At 41.6% G+C, this 19,030-nt stretch overlaps 3 protein-coding genes across 5 annotated transcripts in view; 1 reads left to right on the top strand and 2 right to left on the bottom strand.

The window, feature by feature from the left end:
- Positions 1-8,351, bottom strand: part of LOC105200743 (semaphorin-2A) — a 340,397-nt gene extending 332,046 nt beyond the window's left edge. Inside the window, exon 1 of the mRNA XM_026130207.2 lies at positions 7,638-8,351. Coding sequence (XP_025985992.1) covers positions 7,638-7,718 — 81 coding nt within the window. The 5' untranslated portion in view covers positions 7,719-8,351. The remainder of the gene's footprint in view (positions 1-7,637) is intronic.
- LOC105200742 overlaps positions 1-19,030 on the top strand; it is a 116,461-nt gene that overhangs the window by 63,065 nt on the left and 34,366 nt on the right. The window lies entirely within an intron of this gene.
- On the bottom strand, positions 9,475-12,579 carry LOC105200741. The gene is made up of 3 exons (XM_011168432.3): positions 12,449-12,579; positions 12,157-12,367; positions 9,475-11,327 (listed from the first exon to the last, which is right to left on the bottom strand). The coding sequence occupies exon 3, from the start codon at positions 11,320-11,322 to the stop codon at positions 10,171-10,173; it is 1,152 nt and encodes a 383-aa protein (XP_011166734.1). The 5' UTR covers positions 11,323-11,327; positions 12,157-12,367; positions 12,449-12,579; the 3' UTR covers positions 9,475-10,170.

Genomic DNA, 19,030 nt, shown 5'->3' on the forward strand with positions numbered 1-19,030 from the left:
TCGTCTCATAGTTGGTTGCCGTAAACGCAACTTTTTCTCGAGGGCTCGCAGACAAGGGAGAAAGTAAGTAAGAAAAATAGACCCTCACGTATCTCGAATCATTACCGCAATAAGCGTTACTTTTCAAACGTTTGTCGAAGAAAGAATTATTTACTATCATCACCGTGAAATATGTTGAAAGAAAAAAGCAAAAAGCGTTATACGCAAACGATAATATATTTATCGAGACGTAAGTTTTCTGATGTCTCGGCACATATATATATATTAATCGTTTGAAATACAAAATATCTACGCTGCAAATTGTCGCTGAAAAAGTATCTCTAGGATGTCACGTAGCTTGCCACAGCGGAAGTTCAAATGGAATTACACGGCGAGCCCGAGCGAGTAATAATGGCGTTTGAAAATAAAAAGAAATCTCACCACGGAACTTGGATCGATAAAGTCGAAGCTGCGGGGAAAAAAGAAGACATAAAGGAAAAATTGAGGCGACGAAAAGCTGCGATAGAAGTATTACATAAGTAAGAATGAACAATCGAATGCTTCGTGGCTCGAAGCAAATCGTCACTGTCGTAATTGCTGAAACAAAATCGTCGGGTGGAATCAACAGCAGTACTTTGCCAGACAATACTTTGCCTTCGTGACGTTTCTTGGTTTCGCGTGAAGATACGCCGAAAAAGGAGAAAAAAAGAAATAGAAAGTAGGGAACAAGCGATTGAATAATTCACGCAAAGACAAACATCGGAGAAAAATCGAAAGAGGAACGAACGGCAGACTCGCGTAGAAAATCAAATAATGCCGGGTGGAGAGGGGAAAGTGGGAAGCCATGAAAATCGGATATTCGCACGTTCTCCATCTCTGCGGAGTCGCGAGTGATTGTAGGACTTTGGAACTTGCCCGGCGGACACATCGCAGGGCAGGTAAAGGGAGCAGCGCACGTAGGGTAATATCGTCGAACAGAGAGGGTACGTTGTCACGTAGAACGCCGCCGCGGAAGCACCCGAGCTCTTCCGCCGGAAGCAGTACGAGGAGGACGAAAAAATGGATGTGCTTGGTGGAGAAAAGGTAGGGACGAACGCATTCCGCACGCAACGTCCCTCGTCGCCGCGCCACCGCCGCCGCCGCCGCCACCACCACCACCACTGCCACCGCCGTAGTCGCACCTTCTGAAACTTTCATGAGGTTCTCGCGTCGATCGGGGGAGCTTTTTATTCGCACGGGGCGCTTTGCATTTTTACGATGAGACTAAGGTTATGCGTCGGGGCCATTCGGCGAGACCTTTGAGAGATCTTCACGCGTGGTACAAGGATCCGGATATCCACCGTGAGCTGGAGCTCGATATCCCTCGGATAGTAGTGCCCAGTGGACATATTCGGTAGGTGGTACAATCGCGAAACGTCGACGGCATAAACGATTGTTCGTCTACGCTGAAGTGGACACTGAGATCGCACGTGTGTTGCAATGTAATAAGGTAATTTACGTGCAGCATACTCAGCTGCTCCGACTCTCTTGATGCATCAACTTTTATGATGCATTTGCATATCGTATTCAATTAGGTAATCACTCACATTTTATCAATATCGAGCTGAATTTCAGAGCAAATTCTGCCACTTACGCATAACATCTCGTACAAGAATCACGCGCTCACCTTGTCGTGGCATAAAACTTCACTCCATATCTTCGCGGCAAACTTTCCGATTCTGTTCTTTCCCGCAACATCGAAATAAGTCTATTTGGTACCTTCCACCCTCTCTCCCTTCCTCCCTCCCTCTGGGCCGGCCGTGCCTTTGAGCGCATCCAAACTCATTCTTATTCAGGAAATCCGTATTCTACGAGACTCGCTGTTTTCTTCGCCAAACTCGTTCGTTTCTTCTATCCGTCCCGTCGTCCGTTTTCTGCCTCTCCCGGCGCAGGAAGGTTGAAACTTACGATAAGTCGATCGGTCAGGTGCGACCCGAAAAGAAAGCTTTCAATGGGTACATCTCGCTTCCGAGAAGCAGATTCAATGACGATACCGAATCGGCAGAGTTTCCGCGCTACCTAACCATCCTTGCCACTGTCCGACTCCGTCGATCTCGTTTACCCGAGAAAATCATACGCAGGAAAGTACAGAAAATAGCTCAAGCTGAGAAATAGTCGCCACTGTACAAAACTATATCTCGTGATTGAGCATGTTCCGCGTCATAAAAGCCAAGTTTCAGTAACGGAGAGGTTTCCGCTATATGCATTAAATTATAGTAATTAGAGCTTTTAAAGTAACTTTTAATGTGGCTAGCGGCGTAAGCGATGCGCGGCATTATTATTATTAAAAGCGCCGGGACGCGAGCGTTAAAAGAACGGGGTAGTACTGGGAACTGCATTTATTTTACATTCATAGGGAACCCGAGCGTTTTCTAATGAGGATGCAGTATACGCGTACGTGAAATATTGTGCTGCATCGCTTAGGACGCAGCTGGAACGCAGGAGGCGCGGGGCGACTTTAAAAAATCGCCGACCGTGCATTTTAATGTAGACTCGCAAACAGGAAGTGATGTAGCCTCTTACGTTATGATGTTTATCCCGCTACACGCTAAGCAACTCTACCGGTATATATAACGTTACATTAAAATGTGTTTCAATTACGGCTAACGCTCGTCCTACGCTCAGAATATACAAATATTATCTTTAAAATATCTCTAAAAAAACGACGACGAAACCAATCGTAACATCAAGATACTGTAATATCCGGCTCTCAACATTCTGAGTGATGTAAGAGCTTCAAAATTCGCTTAATTTTGCCCCCTTAGCCAACCTCAGCTATTAAATGCTGCAGCCTGTTAGCGACTGTGAGAACTTTTATTAAAGACGATATTAGACAACTGACAATATTGTTGCTACGAACATCCATTCATCTCGCTCTGAACTATATTGTATTTTGTTTGCACATATTATAATAGAAAATTTAGGCTTTGTTCCTAAATTAGCTTCTCTTAACCTTCTAACCGTGTCTTCTTCGATCTGAACGCTTTTAAAAAAATTCCCTTTGTATTAGAATATTATTAATAAAAGATTTGAGCTTTGCGATTTTTCTGAATATCTACAATATTTTGATACATTTTAGTGAATAGAATAATTTTTGCAATGAGCAAAAATGTAACAATGCTCTAATGAGAATTCCCAAAAATATTCAGGTCGAAAAAAATTTAAACACTGTTAGAAAGTTAATTTCGTCCAATCGTCCAGCATAAAACTACGAAAATTATTACTAAATATAATGCTAAAAATAAAAAGCAAGTCGAAAAGTTTTTTTCGGCTAAGCGTGGATTAATTATAATTTAAATGACATGTATGTCTGCAGCTAGACAATGTGTTAATATTTCTTCAAAAAAATGGCAAATATGAACTGCTCGTTGGTGATCTTTCTGGCTCAACTGGTACTTATCTAATCATATAAAAGTTGATTTATAAATTTTATTTCAATCTTTCTTTCTATTTAAAAGTAGGAAACGAAATTTAGAACATTTTTCAAAGAAATGGAAAAATGGGTGCTTTCACATTTTAATTTTTTACTTCACTTTACTTTGTGTGAACTTTTTCCGAATTTTAATTAGAGGGCTTTTAAGCTAAAGTTTTAAGGTAAATATATGAATTTTTACAAGTTTCTACGTCTATTAGTTTTTAAGGTAGCAGGTAGAAAACCATAGAGATAACGAAAATTGAACTTAACGCTACTCAAACAGGATCGATTATAATTCGTGCCATCGTACAATACATAATTAATTTAAATAAGTTCTATTTCTTCCCATGATGCATCCATATTATATCGAGGTAATTAGCGAAGAGACGAAGATTTTGATTGGCAGCGCACTAAATCATGACAATTACATATGTTTCCATATTCGTCTCTCCGGATATCCTCTCGGTCGTGCTTCCTTCTTTCCTCGCGTATGTTTGCCTGGCCACATAAAAATCTATTGGTATCGTCATAATTCCTCACGCCCGAGTTCCTCGCGATCGTATTTATACTCCCCCGCCGACAGATCTCTTCGCCGCCGGTCGCCGTATAAAAATCCATTGGATGCGCGGGCGCGGTGCGGCGGTGCGGCGGTGCGGCGGCGTGGCGCATCCGGGAATCGAGCCCGGGCAACGCGACGGCGTTAAACCCAGAAATCACAGACACAGCTGTTTCCGGTAGTGACCGTAAAAAAAACAAACTGCGCGCGAGCGAAGGAGCTGCTCAATAAAACATAAGAGGGCGATCAAATAAAACCGCCGGGGAGTGCGAACGGCGGAGAACCGACGAGCGAGAAATCGCGCCGCGACAAAGGCGGACGGTGTCGGAGAGCGCGGGTGCCGACAGATGAAGGAAGACGGAGAACAGGGAGAGAAGAGACGAGGACAATGCATATCGATTCGCAGGCGCGGGAGCAGCCGCGTCTAGCCGCGTAGGTAGATTCCGGTAGGTACGTTCCCTTCAGCGCGCGAGCGAGCGGGCGAACGAACCGTTCCTCTTTCACGGCGAATCGCGCATACCGTTGGCGCGAAGAATCGTAAAATTCTGAAAAATTTATCGCTCGCTGGCTCACCACGCGGCACGATATCGTCAATGGCACGATGCCTTCCACTCCGCGGAATTCCGGACGATTCCAGGGGCGAGAAAGGCGGAAAGGGTGAGAATCGACGGTGCGAGACCGTCGGTGCTACATATTTAAGCGCTCGATCATCTCGTCGGTCCGGTGAATTCTGACAGACTGATCCGGAGGAAGAGAGACAGGGAGTAGGAGAAAAGCAAGGGAGAGGCAGAGAGAGAGAGAGAGAGAGAGAGAGAGAGAGAGAGGGAGGGACAGAGCGAGGAGCTCTCGTGGTGAATTTTTGAATGGCTGGAAAAAGGCTCCGCCCGCGTAGTCCGTAAAAATGATAAATGAACAGCGGTACGTGCGAAGCGATCGGTTGATGTATAAGCGGCGTAATTCGAATACATTGTTAATTTAAAGCGATTGCGTGTAACGCGGATATGTAGCGCGCAATGGTTCGAGTATCCAGTTGATGTTTTACGAACGAATAATTACAGGTTTCGGTTGAAGCTGGAATTTTTTTTTTTTTTTTTTTTTTTTAGCGAGGCGAAATGGAATATTGCCATTGCGTCGGAATATAGAATATTGTCTGGCTCAGGATGGAATCATTTCCAAATAATTAAAACATTGGGAATGACGCGCGAGCGTGTACGCGTGCTATCGATTGCAACCGATATTGTTAAATCATCCGCGGTTGTACAAATGGTGCTTCGCGACACCGATATATTTATCCGTCCCCTATCGTTTACGCGAATCTCTATTTCTATTGGCCGCGATGCGGACAAATGGACTACGTTGAGCCGATGACTTGTGCAAACAGACGCCGACCAACTTTAATTCGTTCGGCAAATCGAGAAACCGATTGCGGATTTGCGAACCTTCCGTCAGATATGTACGCTTGCCGGACAGCTTAATCGTGTCTCTCCGGTAGAAAGGTATCCCAGATCGGTCATCTCGTCCCACCGTAAAATATGAGAAAATAGACTGGCAAATCTCTTTCGCGCTTTACAGACGGATATTCGAGTTGGACGATTCGTCGTGCGCAATCGGAACCGGCATTCATAGAGAAACAGCTATAACCCGTAATAGATATGAATTTATTTAAACCACTTGGTACAGAGTGAATTAAGTACTTTCCTTTAATTAACATCGGCATATATAGGTATAGGACGCTCGCGCATATGTACCAACAGCGACGTATAAATATCGTTTCCATCTCGTTATTACTCCGTGTTCATTAAGATATTTTGATCTCTCGTATGAATCTTTCCCTCGGCCAAATTAACTCACGTTTCTGTCGCATTCGAACACGGCTCACGCACGAGGGATGATACCACGGCAACGTGGAAAACAATAAAGACGCCACGTCCCCGCATAGGGTTTATGCAATGAGATCACCGCTCGTAATTCCGATAACGCGATAATGTTGACCACCCTACGCGGCCTCGGAAACGATTTATAAGTCCCTATCTCCGACGGGACGTTTTAAATTATGTAGCTCTTTTATTACGGTGAAAGACGATCGTCCGGCTGGAAACACCGTTACGACCACCCACGGTGTTCGTTCTGCTTACGCACAGAATATCAAAATGACGAGGGCCGACGTGAGCGACGCGCGCACAGCAATTAATAATGTGGTCATCATTAACGTAAATGCGCATCGCTGGGTAAACCTAAATTATCAGGTGGACACGGTTGAGTGACTATGGTTGCGACAGTTAAAGACAGCCAAGCCCAGCAAGGATATAAAAATAAACTGTAAGGCACGACAAAGCTGTATTTTTCCTTTACGATGTTGTATTTCACTTCTTACTATGTCTCTCTCTCTCTCTCTCTCTCTCTCTCTCTCTTTCTCTCTCGGTCGAAACCCCGCGGTTACGAGAGATCGATTATAATGTCACGAATCACGGATGTACCGCGCCGCCATTAATGCGATCTTACGCTCCATATATTTCCCCCTGTCTTGTCGTTATCGTATAAATTTTGTTATCCATTAAGGTATGCGCGTGCGAGCGCGCCGCGCGTAAGTAAGATGTTAACGACGATGTGCTAACGAGGGTGGCGAAGACCTTCGCGATATCGAGCCTTCAAGGAAAGACCTTGTTCGTCTAATGGATCAATTAGTCCCGTCTAACGGGCGTCCAATCAATGTCAATGAATACCCATTATCACTAAAACCAATTGCTAACGATATTCGCAGGGTGACGCAGCGTCGCGTCGCCCGGCTGGATTATCGTCGCCCGCCGGTAGCGAGTTCCGATAGAAATAGCGCGTCGCATCGAGATAATCATAACGAGCCGTGAAAACGAATTTCCACCGGCGGACGACACCGACAAAAACACTTTTCTCGCTTCGGAGCGACGGACGGTAGCGCCGCGCCGCTTATCGGTTTGCCCATTATCCGAATTTCAATTAGCCGGCTATACCGTCAGCGATAGACGGGTACGCGTGAGTACAGAATGTATGGGGCCCGAGGATAAAGGGTGCGGTACGTGTCATCGTTGAAACGCGGCGAACAGTGATGCTTTTCGTGCCGAAGGCTGTAAAAAAAAAAGTAATAATAATAAAGAAAAAAAAATACCCAGCAGAAATTCCCGGCAAAAACGCTGCCGTTATTTTGACGGATTATTACAAGAGAACGGATTACGTCGACATGTTGGTACGCGAGCGCGAGGTCTCTCCATACAATAAACGCGCGGCTTGTACGCGGAGGCGCGCGCGAAACGCCCGTTATCAACGGGCAGATTATCCCGGGAAAGAGTTCACGGCGAGATTTTAACTCGAGTTCTTTTCTTTCAGCTATATGTAACAGAAGCGGGTAAGCCGGTATAAGCGCTCGTGTTACATTCGCTAACTTTGTCAACCTGATATTAACGTACATTAAGTCGTCGAGCAAAGACGATTACAGATCTATCCGACGCAGCCGCAGTTTAATACAGCCGCGCGTATTACAGCTGATGCTTATAGCTCTCTGTGTGGAGTATGCATAAATATTATCATAATGTTTCGACGAAGGAAAAACTAGATCCTCTTTGAGGCCGTGTTTAACATGCAGTACGAGACACATGCTATCCTGGATAAGCTTACCGTGGCGCAGAGTCGTTGCCGATCCTCGTAATCCTTGTTTCGAGGCTGACACTTAACTTGCTCATTCACGATGAGTTTCATAGATACACAGTGTTTCAATATGCACGCGTCAAAGTTTTGATGAGTCTCAACTGCTCCGAAATTTTTATTATCACGTTCGCCTCGTACAGCTTGCACAAACCAGCGTTTAATAACGTTTGTCTCGTAATGTATCCATCCAAGGTTTAAATAGCCCTTACGTACCAGGTAGTCTTAGTAAGTATCTTAGTCAGAACGTAGAAACATATCTGCATCAGAAATGAATTACACTTCCTCGGCTACTCAATGCCGACACGTCCTCTCGGAACGAAGACTCGCTTCTAATCACTGCGATCTGATAATTTAAGATTCGCCCAAAAGTACAAATCGCGACGAGAATGAGATATTTCTGGAAGCGTTATTACGAAACACAATCTCGCGTTCTCGACAGCGAAAATTACCGGTGTGAATTTGGGACTGCTTCCGACTGCTCGGAGGTCATTTCGAAAACTCCGAAATTTTGTACGTCACCATTTTATCGCGCCGCGGCCACATTTCGGTGTACTTCGGTGGCGGATATCGCACCGATTGATACAGTCGATTTTCTCGAAAAACGACAGATGTGTTCACCTCCACTGATAGGAAAACTCGACGCTCGAGCGACGAGCGATGCAAAACATCCGCACGCTTCCCGGCGACTGGAAGGGTGGACGAGAGTCGGCGGCTCTCGGGGGTGGATTGTGCGCATGCGACATAAACAAACCGTAAAGAAAAAGCCAATATACCGGGTGGGAGACTCCGGCAGTCTCTGGTGTATTCAAGTAGATGACATTATAATATACAATGGCTCGGAACGGTAGTTCTGTGTTATAAGCGCACCGGACTTTGGCACTTCGGATATCCGGAATATCGCGCGCGAAGCCGATAAAGGAAACCAGAATCGAAAGCTCGGTTTCCGAAAAATGCAAATCATTCAACGAACTGAAAAAAAAATTCGCGTCGCCTGTAAAATACAGGATATCCGCCGTCATGCAACAACAAGTATTCACGTTATTGAGGGCATGCAAAAATCGTTGTGCAAATACGATCAAGTTTCAATGAAGTGAAAAAAAGCGCGGTTTTTTATTTTATTTAACTTACAAAAAGAATTCTGCTTTTTTGAAACTTTCTAATTTATCCTCTTTCTCTCGTGCGATGAATCATCCTTGAACAAGAGTGTAGATAATTTTAATGTCACTTAGCAGTGCAGCGATACGTACATTATGTTCCACGCTCGCCTGACATATTATCTGCTCTATCACTGACAAGCCTGTGCTACTGCATACTCTGATACAAGGCATTCTACGCTACTCCGTAGGCTTGCAGTCCGTCTAATAGTCTGATGCGCTGTATATCCTCGCCTTCTCCGTGAATTGCGGTCTTAGAGCAGATATCTCAAACGATGACATTTGCAGTACTGCATAAACGTGCATCTCGCATTAACCCTCTCGCGGCCACGAAACCGACGATAACGTTTCATTAACAATGGTGATTACTGCACGCGATAACGATATCAGAGTTGCGCAGAGACTTATCATTAACAAATAGTTTAACGTAAAGGACCTTACGGAAATGAAACATTCATCTTCATTACTTTATTTATACTCATTTTCTTGGATATGGAAGGTTATAATATTCTCTTGTACTAACTCTCATTAATTGGCTTTTAAAAAATCAAAAATTAATTATATTAATTAAAAATTGTTAAAAATGCATCCTTAACTGTAATGAAAGGATATAAAGAAAAAATCGAAGCATCTTTTAATATATTTATTAGTTATAATATATTTATTTCTTTTAGCGTTTGCATCATTTAATAATTTTTTCGATTATTTTCTTAGAACTTAACTTAAAATTAAACAAATTTTTATTGAAAGAAACAAAGAAAGCATTAAAGTAATTACAATCATATTTAGTAAATTGGAGTGTGTGTAATTTAATATTGTATCAGTGATTTTTTTCAAATAAAAATTATTTACATTTACAACCTAGACAAAGATTCTATTATTAAACACAATAAGACACTCATATAACAGAATTACAATAAGCACATTAAATTATATAATAAAGTCTCTCAAAAGTTACTAAATTATTAAGATTATTAAGACTAAGAAAATTTCTTCTAAATATCACATACATTTTTAAAATATCGCATTACATTTCTAAAACACACACATACATAAAAAAATCTTTAATTGTGCTAATTTAGTATTAAATTATATATACACATATTTATTAAGTTAAATTTATAACCGCAATAAAATGACGAAATATTATATTAAGGCCGGTATTCATAGTCGTAAATAATTTTCAATCTTTCAAAGCATAATTAATTACAGATTTATTCATTTATTTCTTCTTTCAATCAGGGATTGAAAATTATTTACGACTCGATTAATATTGATCTAAGATTATGAAATTTATACAAAATAGTTAATCTCACAAATAAGAATCGCATTTATAATTATGAATTAACTCAATCATCACTACTTGAAGAGCGATTATTTATCGAAATATTGTTACTACTATCTTTATCCGAAACATCTTCATTGTTGCTATTACATGTATACGTAACATTTTCTTCTAATAATTTCTGTCTCATAATATCAGGAAATATAATAGGTTTAAGTCTAATTAAGTCTAAGAAATCTTCAGTGTTCATAATATCATCCAAGTATAATTTAATTAATTTTTTTGCATAATTTTCCAAATGTTTTGCATTGTTTGCAATAGCAACATTTAAATGTAGCACAGCGTTTTCTTTCATTGTATTTTCCATTAAACATTTTTCACAGGCTCTTTTAAATCTTTTTAAGTCATAATTATTAGCTACTTCGAGGAAATGACGTAATTTAGCTATGTAATCAGTATCATTTGGATTTAAACTGATGAAACCAGTTTGATAAAAGTGTATTATCTGTTTGAAAGTATCATATGGTATATCACGTAACTCTAGTTCCTGATTTGTTTCTTCCGTTATGTCTCTGTACCTATAATAGAAGACTGACGCTTCAGCACATAGTAATGATTTCTTTACTTTAATCGATTTCTCGTCTATTATAAATGTAAGAAGTGGATCGGATTTGTCATCAAAGACAAAATGCTTAAAAGGTTGAATTTCTGCTATAGTTTCGAACGTAGTACTATTTAACATATTTTCAAACAATTCAAACCTAAACTGTATTGTAAACACGTTGTTCGGTACGTAAGTCAATGTATTTAGGCGAAGTATTTTGAGACACATGCTATAAAGGACAGTATTTAAAGAAAACATTTTCCAACCTGTAAGCATAATTGTTCCCGTGTCCCCTTGAATACAAACATCGTATTTGTAAATATTAGTCGCGATTTTTAATAACGGAGTTGTGTTAATAGCAAAAAAGTTTAATTTATTCATTTTCCTATCAATGTGCATCTGAAGCTTAAAGGACTGCTCTGCAATGTTACCAGATGTTAAAGTATCAATAAAGTCGGATATGTCCCAAAAATTAGCAATGCTCCATACAAAAGTAATCGTTTTGATATTACATTCCGTTCGACAATGAGAAAGAACGTGCTTCGTCTGTACATTCTGATCTTCTCTCGGAATTTTATTCTCGTCTCCTGTGATATCGGAACTATCTGACATCGTGCCTGTAAACAATCGACAAACCCAATAATTATGTTTGCAAAAAAGAGCTGAAGAATTGTAAAAACCTTTATACGGTAAAATTTATGCCCGTTTTTGTAGTGACTTTACAATTTAATAGAAAATTTAATTTTATTTACTTTTATAAATGCACTGCATTGTATTTGTATTAAATATCTTCTTTTTGCTTTATATCACAAAAGAACAATATAAAAAATAATAAAAGAATTAATTATGCTAAATAAACTTTATTATATAAATTGCAATTTTCAAATATATCAATTATTGCATTTTTTTCTGTAAAGCTCTTAGAACAATTCAATGAATAATTTCTAACATACTGTGGTTTTTTGCTCATTTAAAATCATTAGTAAATGTATTCGTATTTAAAGGTATATTTTACTGTTTGCGTGTAAAAAAAATGTTATTTTTTAGAAGAGATTTACTACAGAGATTTATATATTTAAAATGCTAATATTTATAGCATTGCGACATGAAAATCATTACATTTTAAAACTGATGAAATCCGATTTATGTAAATGTAATGTCGTGTAAAATAATTATCACTCGTTTTTCCAAGCCAGAGATATTGTTTATTTACACCAAAAATGACATTAAAAAAAATAATAATATTACTTTACGTTTTACACACAAAACATTAATTATGATGTCTCAGATATTAGAATTAATTTTTGCGAAAAAATTTATAATTTTATACGATAATGTTTACAATTACAAATTACGATTACTTCTCACAAAATTGTCAAATATAGATATTTAATTGAATATAATATTGCTTTAAATAATTATATTTTATTTTTTAGTATGTTTTACCTGAACGATTGCGCTCTTGTAGCGTATCAAACGATGCAATGGTTTTACGTTGTTGATTCCTCTTATAGCACCCCAACGTAAAATTTGATTATCACAAACGATCAATCGAACGATAGAACGTAGTGTTATATTTAAATTAGCGGAGGGCACTTATTTCATAAAACCGTTTGTCGTCCGGTATACGATGACCAATTTAACAACGTAGAAACAACTTGAAAAAAAGAAAGAGACGTATAAGTAAGACATTTGAAACAGATTGGTTCACGATAAGATCTATATTGTGATATCTTACTAAACCGATGTTAATATCTTCGTCCGTTCGGAACGAATGTCGTATCGAGACTGCTTCAAATCGACAGTCTCACAAGGAGCAACCGTCGTAACTAGATGTCTTTGTATACATTTCTTATGTTGTGTACCGTTCGATCACCTTTGTAACTTAAATCAAATTCTACAAGGAGCATGTTATTATAATCGAAGGTCTCAAAACAAAGTTATCGTTTGAAAGGTTACATAAACAAGTTACTCGAGAGGTTCTCTCTCGCGAATGATATAAGATTGTAGAAGAGCATCGTTCTTTCCTGTCATAAGAGCAGGCTTTAATGAAACTTTTCCATCTCGCGCGATCGTCCTCTCTCTCTTTCACTCGGCCAACACTATCCATAATGGACCGAACACGCGATCGAAATTACTCGCGGTGCTAGCCGGCATGTGATGCACAAAAGGCGAGCCGCGCAGAGTCATCTCCCGCGCGCGGTGACTCTCGTCGGAAAAATCGAAGATCAAAGCCTCCTCGGAAATTACATTGGTTGGACGGCGAGGTCGCTGGTGACGCGAGAGCGTGTCTCCGATACGCTCGCGTTCACTCGTAAACCGCCACCGAACGCGTATCCCCCTGGCTTTTATTTCAAAGACATTTCATTGCCGTTTTATTGTCATCCTATCTCGAATTTCTCGGAACACGTTGCGTGGAGGCTGATCCTCAGCCCGGTTGATTTTCGTGCACGAGCAGGCGTCGCCTCCGCGAAGAAGTTTATATATCTCGGTGATAAAAATCCGAAATAATTGAGCTCGCGGTGCTGAAACCGTCTTATGTAGAACTTCGAAATGACGCAAAATCGGCGAGAATGTTAACGAAGTCGCATGTTAAGATCGACTGTTCAACCTTATTCCTTAAACGTTTCTCGCGATAACCCAAGAGATGAGAATTAAACGTTTGCAGTAAAGTCAAAGTTTCATAGCTTTGCACGGAGCATACGAAAACAGGTTTGACGTCCCGTTCTGCTTTCACTTGATATTTCAAGTCTGTAATAGTTGGAAATTTTATTACACGGTGCAAGCGTTCAGATAACAATAAGATATTTGTATAATTTACAGCCCCTTATCAGCTATATTATGCAAGAAGCGTGCTCTTAAATTAGAAGTAATTCGTGTATAGTATGTATAGTATATATTTAAAAAATATCTCGCATGCAGAATTAATTTGCGGAAAACTTATTTTTCGCGATACGTCGCAGTCGACCGCGTTGGGCGGCGGTATCGGCTCTGAAATATCGCGGCGCGCGCAAAATTCATTTGTTAAGCCTCCCGAATACGACTCGCGAAAAGAAAAATACGCGAGGCATCCATTTTTCGGAGATAGAACCGATGGACCCTCCCCTCCCCTCGCCTCGCGGTACGCGCGCCGAAGTATCGCGCGTTATCTAAATTTATTTATTAGGTGCTATTATAATTCTTACAATTGCTTATCGCTCGAGCCCCCGCTGCCGTGGTGGAAAGCATAATTCAGTCCGACTATCTCGCTACTCCGCGCGCGCCACGGCAATGTTTTCCCTCCGCCAGACCTTTAACGTTAACTGGAATTCTGTCGGTATGCCATAAGGCGGGAGTACCGGGATGAGCTTTATCGTGCCGTACAGGAGTTATAATACGAGCATGGCGTGATAGATGAATCATCGCAATCGTTGCCTCGTTTCCAGAGCGTACGTACGCCTGGCGGCGGGCGCGCGATTCCGCGCGTGAGAAATTCGACTTGGACGTCGACGCGGCTATCGATCAAGCGCGTTCCGAGACCGCACACGGGAGTGCAAAACTTCGCTCGTAGAGTATGACTTTAATTATATCGTGCAAACGTACAAATTTACGTACGAATGAAACGTGTATTTATCCATTTATTTGCTTATCACGTACGGAGCGTTTCACAAACGCCATGCAGCATTTTAATAGCGTTGAAGGAAGCTTTCTAGAATTTGTAATTAAAATTTGTTGTTGGCAATCAACTTGTTCGCGTCAATTGACTGCTAGAGTGTGCGCTACACGTACGAGAGCGAGAGAGAAAATGAGCTGAAGTAAAAATCGATATAGTCAATATCACTTGTGAAAATTATGGAGAAGTGACAGATCGATATAAATTTAAATGTAATCGTTTGTATAATGGTAATTACGACTCCAACATTTTTTGCGCGTTAGAACTTTTGATTTTAATTAATCTCCAAGTTACGCTGTTAAGCATAGTTGAACTATCGGTCACGCTGCTATCGAACTGATAGCTATTCTCCGCGATAATTACGATTTTGCGACGGTATAATTTGCGACAACGGTGTCCGTGCGTAAATCATCGCTCTAACATCACGGATCGTTACGTTCGCAGTTTATAGCGCTGAAAACGCTCGTTGTTCTTCGAGGCCATTAGACAAGGAGATTTCATCCGCTCATCCGAGCGGCGGGTGCCGTGGCAGTGGAACAATTTCCAGCATAGTTTCCAAGTGCCTAACATTACTACCTGAAAATTTTCGTCACGCACACTCGGAGGATGGGGTGCACGCACACGCGTGCGAACACGAACGCCTGCACCGCACACGCACACCGCGCCCGCGCGCCAGAGATTGATCGTGTGTGCGTTGTTAAAGTCGTTAGCAACGCGAGTTAACCGAGTCACAGCGTTACAACCGGCGGCACTGCCGTCTTTATTGAATTACAACTTAGACACATCCGGATGCAAGGTACACGGATGCTGGGTTTATGCCGCGCGGATTAGCATGCAAATTCGCCGCATTGAATTTCATAGTTTCGACAGCTGTAACAACCGAATAGATTCGTCGTGACGCGACGCGGACCGGCACCGACGACGGTCTACTACCAATCCCCTCCCTCCCTCCCTCCCCTGTTTGCCGTCTCCTGATAAGCGAATTGTTTCGCCGGATCGTGCTATAACCGAACGCAGGATAACTCGATCCAACGGCCGCGCTACTATCAGCGAGATTAATACATGGCTCCTAATGAAAACGGGAATCAAGTGACGATGGACGCGGCAATACGGCGAGAACGTCGCGTGTCCCCGATCGGGCTTCAAGGCAAATCGATTCAAGGCAAATCGATGTTAAATGTAAATTGAAGAAGAATTGGATTTCCCGTGTACGTTAATCATTTATTCACGCAAAATATTGCCGGGTAATGAACAAGCGAAATAATATTTATTGCTTTGGACGTAGATTCAATATCAAAAGTTGTTAAAATCCATGTCCCCTCTTTCCCGATCGAAACTCATTCCGATGACAATATTGTCGGAAACTGTGGTGGTATGGTTGTGCTCTCCCGCCGCTCGATTCACAGCCACACACTGCGCGACAAATGTCATGGAAAATATTAATCCAAATGTACCGAAAGTAAAATTTATTGCTTACAATGTTACGGCTGCTTTATCAGAGTTATTTTTTTAATTCGTAACGGACATTTATCGCTACCATATTAATTAGTACGAAAAAAATTTTAATTTAATTATTTGAGTTTAGCGTGTGGAGCAAATGAATTATTCGGGGAATGTTGTTGTTTTTTTTTTCTAGTTTTTAGAGTATCATGTTAAATGTCCTTCATTTATATCCGCACAGTGAGGTCATGCCCCAGTTTTATATGACACATGTAACTACGCGAAATTTAATATCACGTACATTTAACTCTCGAGTATCTTACACGCATACGGCTCGCGTAGGCATGTCTCGTGCCAGATCGTCGGCGTAATCATTCCTAAGCGGGCATTATCGCGCCCATGACGGTGTTAGCATGTCGCAATTTTTTTCTTTCTCAGCGTCTTAACGATCCTTGCGATCTTCGCACGTGCACGCGCGCGTGCGCGCGGAGTCTTTCTATCGTTTCCATGAATCTCCACCATTCTCATTACATCGTTGCAACAGGACGTAAACGCGTCTCGTCGTCGCGAAAAACAAAACGCTAATCAGTGCTTCCCTCCCCCCCCTTCGCCCGCGTGGAAATTAATTTTCACGAGAGATCATTCGCGTTGTCGAGCTTGCTGCGAAATGGAGGAGATAATTTAGGGCGCGGCCGGAGATAAATTAATATTCTAACGGCGAAAGAGCAACTTACAATATTTTCGGCGCGCAACGCGCAGATTTAATTACGCAAATAGGGGTGGGACGATAGAGAATGCGATATCCCGCGTATTCCAATAACTCGTCATTGGCCCGATCAAATTTACTGCTGCGCGTGTGTATCGATGCCGCCGCGAACCGCGAACGTATGTTGCTACGAGCAAAATTCAATATCGCCCAACCACGAGGAGTCGCTCCACGGCGAACCCGTATTTATCGTCGACGTTGAGCCGCCTTGCCTTACCTCGCCTTGCCTCGCAAATGCAACACGAGTTGCCGGTAAGCGGCTTGCTAACGCGATTCTCGCTCGTATACGGGTTAAGGCGCGTGGGTACGGTACCGACTTTCGCGTAAAAGCGAAACGCCCTTACGGGCTCGTGGCACGAGCCCGACTTCGCCTAGTATGCTCTTAGCATGCAAGCGCGAGTATACGGGGGAGACGGTGCGCACACGAGTCGCTCGTATATTCCGCCAGCGCCAGCTTTCGTGCCGTTACGTTGTCGTATTCGTGTGCGTTTCGTGGCCGCTAAAGCTGCACGTCGAATCGTAGCGTAATAATGTGCCCGGAGAAGATATCTTCACCGCACTTTCGGATATATTCATAATATATCTCGGCCATGACTTTGCTTTGCTCCGCCGCATCGCGTCTCTGGTGGCCGCTTCCGCGCTACTGGACGTGGCTCCGACTTCGATTCGCTTTCCATTAGCTTTAGTTTTTACTATTATATCTTGAAATTGCATCACACTTTTGCAATCGGTGATGGATATTATTTGAGTTATTAATTACGTGTAAAAATGCTAATAATGTCCAATTTTCGTATAAAATTTGCTCCGCGTAGCAGGTATCGCTAGACAATTATGAAGAAAAGATAATCAGAGAAAGATCTTTCACGTATTAAATTCATACTTTCTGTTATCTCGTTTATCTATCTATTCTATTTTTCGTATTCAATGTGTTTTTTCACGGAATCTTTTTCTCTTGACAGTGATTTTATTCATGTCAGGCTGACTTTTTCTTCAGTTTCATTATTTTTAAGCGTACAACGATATTGGAATTTTAACGAAATAGTATACACCGCAACGAGAATCTTTACAGGACAAATAAATGAAAGAAACTCTCGCAGCTATCTGCACATGAATCTCGAAGTATTTAAAGAGACAACAAAAAAATTGTACTTTAAAATTTTATTTCTGTATTGCGCTCTGGCGAGAGAGAAATTTAATTTTATCGGATTGCGAATCGGACGGCGTAAAATAGACCGAAAACACTGGACCGTAAACATTCGCGTGTAACGTATCATGTGTGTTTTCGGAATTCAAACATATAAATTTTAGTAATGAGAGAGGAGGATTAAACAAAATCTATTTACGCGATAGATTAGGTTTCTCTAAAACATTTTATGTTATAATAAAAAAAGTATATTTTATTTGTCCGCGGAATTATTTTTAATCGTTAAGCCATCGAACAAACTGATACAACAGCGAGAGCTTTTATTCGATATCGAGCAATCGAAGGAATTCCGGATATAACACAGTGGAAAATAGACCGAGCAATTTTGTTCGAGGTATTTCGATCAGAGATTGCATCAGGAATAATATACTCGCAACGTCGATTGTACGATTGCTAAACGCAAGCTCGTACGACCATCGGGAAGATAAGTCGCAAGTCGCATCGACTGCATACGAATTTCGTCGTAAGCGAGAGAGGATCTGCCAGAGAGATTTTCTTGACTCCCCTCCCCGTCTGACGATCTCCCGAATAAGAACATCTGACGTCGCGCCAGGAAGTGTTCTTCGTAGCTGTCGAATCTGAAAGTTTCAAAGGAGATCGCGGGACAGCAGAGATGAGACGAGGACGATCAAAGTCACGTCTGTTAAGTTTCGAAAAGGAGTCAATTAAAAGTTCCAGGAACTTGTCTCTTCCGTGCCGTGCATGCGGATTTTCCACGGCGGCCGGCGCGGCATTCTGGAATTTTTCACCCCGCCGGTTATTACGGTACGGCGAATCCTCGTTTCGAATCCGCGAACGAATCGAATATAATGCGCGACACAGTCGGATTTTCAGTTGCCTGCTTCCCAGAATCTACCTAACTCGCTCTCAACGGTTCTGCGCGAAATTGAATTTTACGGAAAAGAAAAGTGTCGCCAAATAAAAACGGATACTAGGGGAGTTTGAGGATCCTCCCCTCCCCCGCACCCTCCGTACTTGTTGCAGTTTGAGCAATTTTGAAAACATATATCCTGCTTTTTCAAACATAACGTGAATTCGATATGTTATATAACGTGGAAAACAACGATGTCTTGAATCTCAAAGAAGCAACATAAAAACAACCTCTACGTGCCTGGACTATCTGGCACGGCCGCCAACATCCCGGGGAAACTTTTAGATTGCTCGTCACCTCATTTTCAAATCCGCGCGGGCCTTCTCCGCGATTTTGGCGAATCTGAAAATGTTTCGGAGAAGAATATCTGACAGATATTTCTTCTCT

This window comes from Solenopsis invicta, chromosome 2 (genome assembly GCF_016802725.1).
Source record: "Solenopsis invicta isolate M01_SB chromosome 2, UNIL_Sinv_3.0, whole genome shotgun sequence".
In the NCBI taxonomy this organism is placed as follows: Eukaryota; Metazoa; Arthropoda; class Insecta; order Hymenoptera; family Formicidae; genus Solenopsis; species Solenopsis invicta.

What these genes read in the sequence shown, in the direction of transcription:
- LOC105200741 (XM_011168432.3), bottom strand. Translation starts at nt 11,322, where the DNA reads ATGTCAGATAGTTCCGATATCACAGGAGACGAGAATAAAATTCCGAGA.